Source organism: Eptatretus burgeri, unplaced genomic scaffold (assembly GCF_056783735.1).
Source record: "Eptatretus burgeri isolate ZD-2024b unplaced genomic scaffold, Ebu_testis_v1 Ebu_testis_scaffold_822, whole genome shotgun sequence".
Taxonomy (NCBI): domain Eukaryota; kingdom Metazoa; phylum Chordata; class Myxini; order Myxiniformes; family Myxinidae; genus Eptatretus; species Eptatretus burgeri.
Window position 1 is genome coordinate 1,765 of NW_028222771.1, and position 8,236 is coordinate 10,000.

At 41.5% G+C, this 8,236-nt stretch overlaps 1 protein-coding gene across 17 annotated transcripts in view; it reads left to right on the forward strand.

Annotated features, from left to right (window-relative positions):
- Positions 1-1,580: 1,580 nt before the first annotated feature.
- LOC147007061 (dynein axonemal heavy chain 8-like) overlaps positions 1,581-8,236 on the forward strand; it is a 22,690-nt gene continuing 16,034 nt past the window's right edge. For 6 of the 17 annotated variants that reach the window (XR_015054425.1, XR_015054428.1, XR_015054427.1 and 3 more), the window contains exons 1-4: positions 1,596-3,390; positions 3,697-3,873; positions 4,663-4,776; positions 6,829-6,936. Coding sequence is in view for 10 of the 17 variants with exons in the window: in XM_085867586.1 (XP_085723712.1) it covers positions 3,340-3,390; positions 3,697-3,873; positions 4,663-4,776; positions 6,829-6,936 (450 nt within the window). In the remaining 7 variants the exon portion in view is untranslated. Of the gene's footprint in view, positions 3,426-3,696; positions 3,874-4,662; positions 4,777-6,828; positions 6,937-8,236 lie in introns of all 17 variants that reach the window. The other 11 variants (XR_015054424.1, XR_015054423.1, XR_015054422.1 and 8 more) reach the window with 6 other exon arrangements.

The window sequence follows — 8,236 nt, forward strand, 5'->3', positions numbered from 1 at the left end:
ATTCACTCCACGAACAAAACTTAACAATCTTTATCATCAATTTAATTCATCACACTCTGTATAATTTGAGAAGTGTCTGTTTGTTTGTTTATTTGTCTTCTGTACTCTTCCAAACCGCTGGACGTAATGAGTTGAAAACTGGTGGTTGTGCAGTTCCTATGGAAAGTAGACATCCTCTTCCCAAATTTTCACCTGTTGTTGCCTGATAGCCTGGAATGAAATCACATTAAATCAGACTTTCCACCTTTATTAACACATCGTAACCCACAACCTCCAAGTGATAAAGTTTTCCCCACTTTCCCACACTTATTGTGCTGTTTGGTGTGATGCTAGGGAGTGACGGTAAACCAACCATCAGTAAGTTTAACAATGCACCTAACCCCAACAGGAAGTGTATTTCGGTGAAATCGATTGCACCAAAGATGTGTTACGAGGAGCAAGAATGAAAATTTCAAACATCTACTACCCTGCCATGGACGTCAGTGACAAATGGGGTGAACTCAACAACTCCAAATCTGGAGAGAAAACGAAAAAGACTTTCAAAGATAGCATATTGAGCTTCATTTCGTTTTTGGATGGAATGTTATGTTTTTTTTAATACCTCTTAAACATCAGCAGAATATCATCTGACTGTAGACTTTTTGTGTGCGTGGTGTTGGCTTAATGGATAGGGTGGTGGTCTGGGGATCCTCGGATCCTGAGTTCATAATCCCACTCGGCTGTTGAATTAATACCAGGTGGGGTTGACTCTGCCTGTCATCCTTCCAAAGTCGGCAAAAATGAGTGGTACTCCAGCATGCTGGAACCCTGTGTCGGAGTGGTGACCCCTCCAGGATTATGTCCAATAGTTGAGAAGACTGCTTAGGTAGCACCAACACTCCACACAGAGTGTGGTCCTGATAGATGGATGGATGGATGGATGGGAGACTTATTCTGGTGCTCTGCATTTGAGGTTTGCATCCATAGAACAGCGGTTCCAGTTAAAACTTCATCTGAGCCGAGCTCGTGAACTTATTGTGGAACTTTGTGAGTGAGGTTCATTTTTAATAATGGCATAATACACATTCTGAGATGTGGAGGAACACGATGGAGTTCAGTGGAGGAACAACTGGAGGAAATCGAATTCATCGACGCACTACCGGAGGAGACTCTCCACAAACACCACATTCATTTGCAGAAAACGAACATGGCAGACAGCATTTGTCACCCACTTACATGAAAGAGGACACACTTAGTCACTTTATTCAAATATTTGGTCAGATTTGAAAAATTGCATCGCACCAACAGTGTTTTGGTGTTGAAAGTTTGGTGTTGAAAACAATGGTGCTCACCATACATCGTCTAACTAATTATAGATTTGTAATTTGGTTTGGAGAAACAGAACAGAGTGCAAATGATGTCATAATAAATTAAGAATGACAATGCTTTGCACGGTGCGTTATAATATGGAAGATAATGACAACTTAATTGGTTCATCCATCCCAGTGATGAGTATGGATATGGATTGTGCTTCCCATTTTGATCTCCACAGCAGGTAAGATGTGCATTGAGTGTTGAAAATGACAGAAACAAGATCGTTCAGCAGCTTTGACATTTATTAATAACTAGCAAAAGGACCCGTCTCCCCAATGACGGGGAAAAGTTGAAGTTAATGGATCAATTCAAATTATTTCATGGACTTTAAAAAGGTTAATTGTGTTGCGTTCAAAAAAACAATCTGCCCTTTTCAATTTGAGACCAATTGGTCGTCCTTGTTTGCCAAGAATTGCGACATTGGTTACTTTGAGTTTCAAAGTCAGATCGGTGACTTGCTTCCAGGTACCATGTAAACCTGCACTACCTGTTCCCTGGTCAGGTGAAACATTATTTTAGATCGAAACATTATGGTTATGAAATGAAGTGTAATTTTCCAATCACAAATAATGGAAAATGAGCAACAACATAACGAAAGTTCGCAAAACAAAGGGTTATAAAGGTGTGTAGCTCCTTAGTTAAGCGGGGGATACCTGTACTCAGAAATGACTATTATAAACAATTCCCATTTTACTCTTGAAGCCATTCCCATGACGATATCTGATTTTAGGTGTATAAGCATTAACCTCACACTGTCCCAATACATTACCTTACATACGCATTGATAATTGGTGATACTATGCTGTGGGCCAGCAGTGGAACTAAATGACAAGGGGGGAATGGGATTGGGGGGGGAGAGAGGTAAATGCAAATGGGATGGAAGGATTTAATAGTGCACAAGTTGTGCATGTTATAAAAGTGCTGAGAGGAGGTTGACATCGGGAGTGATGGCATGTCGGAGAAGTGACTGATCGGGCAACAGTGGTGAATGATAAACTTTGACACAGTGACAATGTCTTGATGGCTTTGACAGCATGAAGAGTGGCTTCCAATACAGTGGGCTCAACCAGGTGAGTGCTGGAGGCTTTTCCAGCACACGAAATGCCACAGGTGGTGGTGGAGTCTCGGGGGAAACCGAGGGAGCCCTGGGGGTGTGAAATGCGCAGGTTAGTCAGGTGGGTCCTGTGAACATTGGGAATGTGCAATATGGTCCATTCAAAGCGTGGACTCATGAAGAGATGTAAACATGGCTGAACTGGAATGAGCTCGTACCTCTCTCTCCGCCAGGCTGAACAGTTTATGTTTCTCGTCCCACCGAAAGGCCAAATCTGCACCCGGACTTTAACCAAAATCTAATTGACTTGTTATTTTCACCGATCTAACTCATCCACCAAGTTTTCTCGTGACCCGTCCACAATTTTTGAAATATCGTGCTTTATATAGTTTTCTGGCGGCCTATCTCTCAATTTGTGAAGAACCACTTTAAAAATTCAACTGTCTGGATGTGTAATCTTCACCAAAATCATATCAATTTGTCCTCGGCACATGCCAAAGCCTGTCCACCAAGTTTCGTACAAATTTGTCCGTAACTTTTTGAGACATCCTGCTCACAGACAGACAGAGACGTCTGTCTCTCCATCCACCTTCAGTGGCAGAGGAAACAACAACCACTTTCAACCACCATTACCGGCTGAGCTAAGTCCGAAAGCTGGGCATGATTTCTCTCCTCGAAGCTTTTGGAAACCACCACATATTTGAAGAGTTTATATTTGTACATTTCCACCCTTCCGCAATGACTGTAAAAGTTTGATAGTATTTTCCTTTGATTTTGAAAACGAAGCACCGGTGTCCTGATTACTTGGCCAGGAAACTGCTCTGGCTTTGACCGACCCACATTTACTTTTCCAGGCGCTGTCCGAAGCATTGAAGGTGTTCCGGAATTGCAAAGACCAAGCGCAATAGACCTGAACCGATTTCAATCATTCGATGATATTACGGCTGCTGCTCATGATCCTCAGTTACTGCCTGAATTTGAAGGTATCTTGTTGATTTGGCATCAACAGATATATCAGGTCAGGCAGATGCTTTGATGAGATTTTTTTTTGAAATAAATCCCTATTTTAACAATGATTTTGTAAATATTACCGATGATGATCATAGAACACATCGACACCGGTGATGTTAAAAAAAACTTTCCATGATTAACTTTTTGCCATTATTTTGTGATTCTATCTATGTTGATGATGCATTGAAGGTACTCATGAGGCTTGTTGTCTTCCATAATGTGGAAAAATCTATTTAACTTCATAAATATGAGATCTGATGTTCTATCTTGCTTCACAGGTGTTGACGGAGAGCGAACATGTCCGGAAGGAAGCAGATAACTCTGGCCCGTTGACGGAGCTGGAGTATTGGAGGTTCATGTCGGTGAAGTTGAACTCGATTATACAGCAAGTTGAAGGGACGGATTGCCGCACCGTTTTGAACGTCCTCCTTGCAGCACGCTCCAAGCTCATCAAGGTATCTGTAAAAGTGACCGGTGTTTTAAATTTTGCAACTCTGTTGGCCAGAATTATTCTGTGTTTCTCTGTAAGCAACGCCGTAGCTTTCCACTTCTCACCAATATTGATCTTAAATGTCATCAATGCTGATGAGCTGAGATTATCCGGCCACTTTTAATATCCAGAATGTTCATATTGTTATGTTTGTGGGTTAGATGGAGGAATTTCAAAGGAAAGTTAGGAATGTATAGAGTTGCTTGGTCTATGGACGTGTAGGAGACATCTCGATGTAAATTAGGAAGGGAAACTGTGAGCTGAAGTGTGACGCGTCACCACACGGGGGTGGTGCTGTGTTAATTCGATGTGGTTTAAGCATAATTTCTCCCAGCATGTGATTGCCATTGTAAATATTTGATTTATTTTCATTAAAGCCCATATTTATTGAAATTGCTTTCGTCTGTCTATTTGTCATGGGTTCACCATAAACCCCATTGTGCTTTGCTTCCGTCTGCTCCGTCCTTGCCGTCCTATCCTTCCTGCGTGCGCCATCATCTCTGAGAATCTGGGCTGCAAGCTTCCAAGGGAAATCGTTCAGCTATCCGTCCGAATAGGTAAAACCACCCGGACACGACAATATGCAGCCACGACTTTGTTAATTGATTAATTACACAGATATCTTGTCTCAGGGGAGAGATGAATGGAGTTGTTTGCTCAGCAACAGCGCAGTGATGATTACGCTGCTATTAACTCTTTAATTGATGTCATTTCATCGATTTTTAAACCAGGATATGTGCTTTATATTTCCCAGAAATGGAGAGAAAACGACGGCAAGATCACAGATGCTGCGAATGAGGCAAAAGACAACGTAGCACATTTATCAACACTCGAAAGAGTCTGTCAACCTCTTTACAGCAGCGATCCTGTAAGTTTTCTTCGTCATCATTTGTCATGCCAATGATTTATAATCATGAAAGAATCGATATTCTCTGGTCACTTGTATAATACCTATAAGTAAGATACTGCAACTCGCACCCAGCCAATCCTAACCGAACTCGAACCTCGTGATGATGGAGTTAACTCTCCCCGTCTTGCGAAGTGAGAACTGCTTTGTGTCCCACTGAATGGCCGGATCGGATCTTCACAAAAATTGAACAATTAGTTGTTGTCACACACCCAACATGTCCAAAAAGTTTTGTCCGAATCCTTGCATAACTTTTTGAGTTATCCTGCTCATAGATAGACAGACAGACAGACAAACAGCGGTGCAACGTAACCGGCTTCCAACTTCGGTGGAGGAGGTCACAACAAATATGAATGTGAAGAAGAACAATAAGAAGCTATTATATCTCCATCAGAAAATAAATCACGTGTATCACCGACAACGATTTTGGTTTCACCTACCTTATACTCCACCGTAATTGACACGGACTCAATTGAGAGGTAGAGTCGAAGTTGTTATAACTCAGTGAATTTTGTATTTTTTCCACCCAAGTATGTTGGTCTGTCGCGTTTGACGTTCGTAGCGTTTGCTTGTCACATAATTTTTGTCACAGTTTTCAAGCAATCGTTCTGAAATTTTGTGTGTGTGTAGTTGACCGGCCAAGGACAGCAAGGTTTAATTTTGGTGAAGATCCGAATCTGGATCCGGATACGAGAATTATTTAACTAATTCTTCAACATTGAGAGATTTGGCCAAAAATGATATCGAGCACAACATCTCAAAAGGTTATAGATGGATTCGGACGAAACTTGGTGGACATGTTGGATGTGTGACAAGGACTAACTGATTCGATTTTTGTGAAGATCCAAATCCAGATCTTTTTTCGAGAATTATTTAATTTTTAACTCATTTTTTCTCAGCATTGAGAGTTGGGGCTAAAACGATGTACGGCACGATATTTCAAAAATGTGTTGGGCCCGAGATGTTCTCATGGATCAGGCATTGCATGGCGGAGGAATGGGCCCCACCGAGTGCCCTTCTAGTTTTTTAATCGAATTATTATCACAATCCTTAGCTTGCCTGTTCGAAGAACAGAGAGCTATAGCGATACCCCCGGCGTGAGCGTGAGCGTGAGCATCAGCGTGAGCGTGAAAATGTTAAAGTTTTTGGTGCAAGTTATTATGAAGCTTGCCATTCATTTTATGTGTACTTGGATGCTGATATTTGGCATGGAGGTTCCTTCGGGGTATATTATTGATGTGGTGAAGTTGAAATAAAAAAATAATTTCAAATGTTTGAAATTTTTGACCTGTTTTGAACTTAACTTTTTTGTAGCACATCAACGTTAAAGTTTTTGGTGCAAGTTATTTAGAAGCTTGCCATTCATTTAATATGTGCACAAGGATGCTGATATTTGGCATGGAGGTTCCTTTGGGGTATACTATTGGTGTAGTGAAGTTGAAATTAACAAATGATTTAAATTTTTTTTTAATTCAACCTAAGATGGTGTCAAAGCCACCCAATGCTCGCCTGTTTATACGAGACGCTTGCCATTCATTTAATATGTGTACGAGGGATGCAATGAAGTCCAAATGAAATAAATTTTGTTGGTGCACCTTTTTCAGAGACTCAATATTTGTGAAGTCAAAAGACTACATATTACTTTTTTAGCTCGCCTGTTCGAAGAACAGAGAGCTATAGCAATACCCCCTGCCTGAGCGTCAGCGTGAGCATGAAAATGTTAAAGTTTTTGGTGCAAGTTATTTCCTTTCCAATGTTTTTATCTCCCACACTATATTTTACTGATAACAACATACAAATACATATATTGCTTTAAAATAATTTGGATCAGACTTCACTGCAATGCTTTATTAAAAATATTATTGGACTCGTCTTTTAAAAACTATAAATGTACAAACAGGTGAGCATTGGGTGGCTTTAACACCAACTCTCTGGTTTTCAACACCTTGATATACTTGAGGGAAGTTATTCAATGTGAATTATGCTTCAATGTCTCACTGTATGTTTCTGCAGGTGGCCATAACAAAAGAGATCCAGAACCTCGTCAATCAAATAAAGGCGATACATGACTTTTCTCGGTACTACACGTCATCCGAAAGCATTTCCACCTTATTAATGAAGGTATGTCTGCTTCCTTTGCTATAACTTGCCGGTGGAAGCTGTTCCTCAGCATCAGAGCCGTGCCCTGTTGATGTTGCAACCAGCAGGTGCAACCGGGTGAACATCATCAATGTACTGATAGTTGGACAGTGGGGAAACAAGTGCATTGTTCTTGCCGTCGGTGGTTGCCATTGTTTTATTTGCTCAAACAGCAAAACAGCACCGATTGTAAAAATTTCTCAAATTGTCCTGTGCAACATATCCTTGCGTGAAAACTTTTTGACACAAATTAATTGAATACTTTTGGTTGGTCTGTTTCACATTCCCATTGTATGCGTGGCTCCTGATGGATGCAGGGGTACCTGGTTGAAATGTGATAAACTGTGTGGATGTTTTAAATGATCAGATACAGTGGTTTCCTTGGTTTCTTACTCTTGTTTTTGTCCAGCATGTGATTTATGTACAAGCTCTCCAACACCAGCCCTAAATCACTGTAAAAAAAAATGGGGGAAAAGGCAACAAACTGACATGAAGCAACAGGTGCAGTGGGCCACCTGGAAAGACCCAACAAGCAAGGGAATGAATAACTTCAGAGGATGGGCAGGCTGAGAGAGTATCGGGAGCAAGACCAGAGGTCAACCAGAACCATCTGTTGTCATCCCCATTTCAGGTCCATCATCTTCATTACCACCACTTCCCTTCCCCAACCCAACCATCTTACTTGGTAATTTCAGTGTTTCTTTCACTCCTCACTCTCCTCTTTTCTTGCTTGATCATTTCCTTCATGTTTGTCTCGATGTCAGTTCTTTCTTACTTTTCCATTATTGGCCTCACTCTGATGAAGAAAAAAAGAAACCAGAATCTACCAAACTGTCTGTGACGTCAGAACAGGGCTTGCACGACTGTCTCATCATGAAAGATGCCAAAAATGTTCAGAGCTTGAGATGCTGCAGAATCCAGGAGAGACATGTGAAGCAAGGGTGCCATCCCACCTGGGAGAGCCATACTCCTTTGTTCTGCAGACAAATTTCCTTGTTCCCTACAGAAACCTGGGAGGGGGGGTGGGGTGGGGTGGGAGGGAGGACAATGCATGGAAATATCAGAGGGTGCAAGACCAGAAAGGATGTCTGTTCTGTTCATCAGATGAAAGGATGTCCATCAGATGTTCATGTCTCTGTTCCCCACTGTTTTGTCCTTCCCACGCCCCTCTTGTCCTGTGCATTGTGTGTTAGCTCTCATACGAGCTTGGACAAGGCATACAAGAAATATAAAGGAGACGGTAGAAGACAGACCACCGACCTGTCTGCGTGGGTGAAGTGAT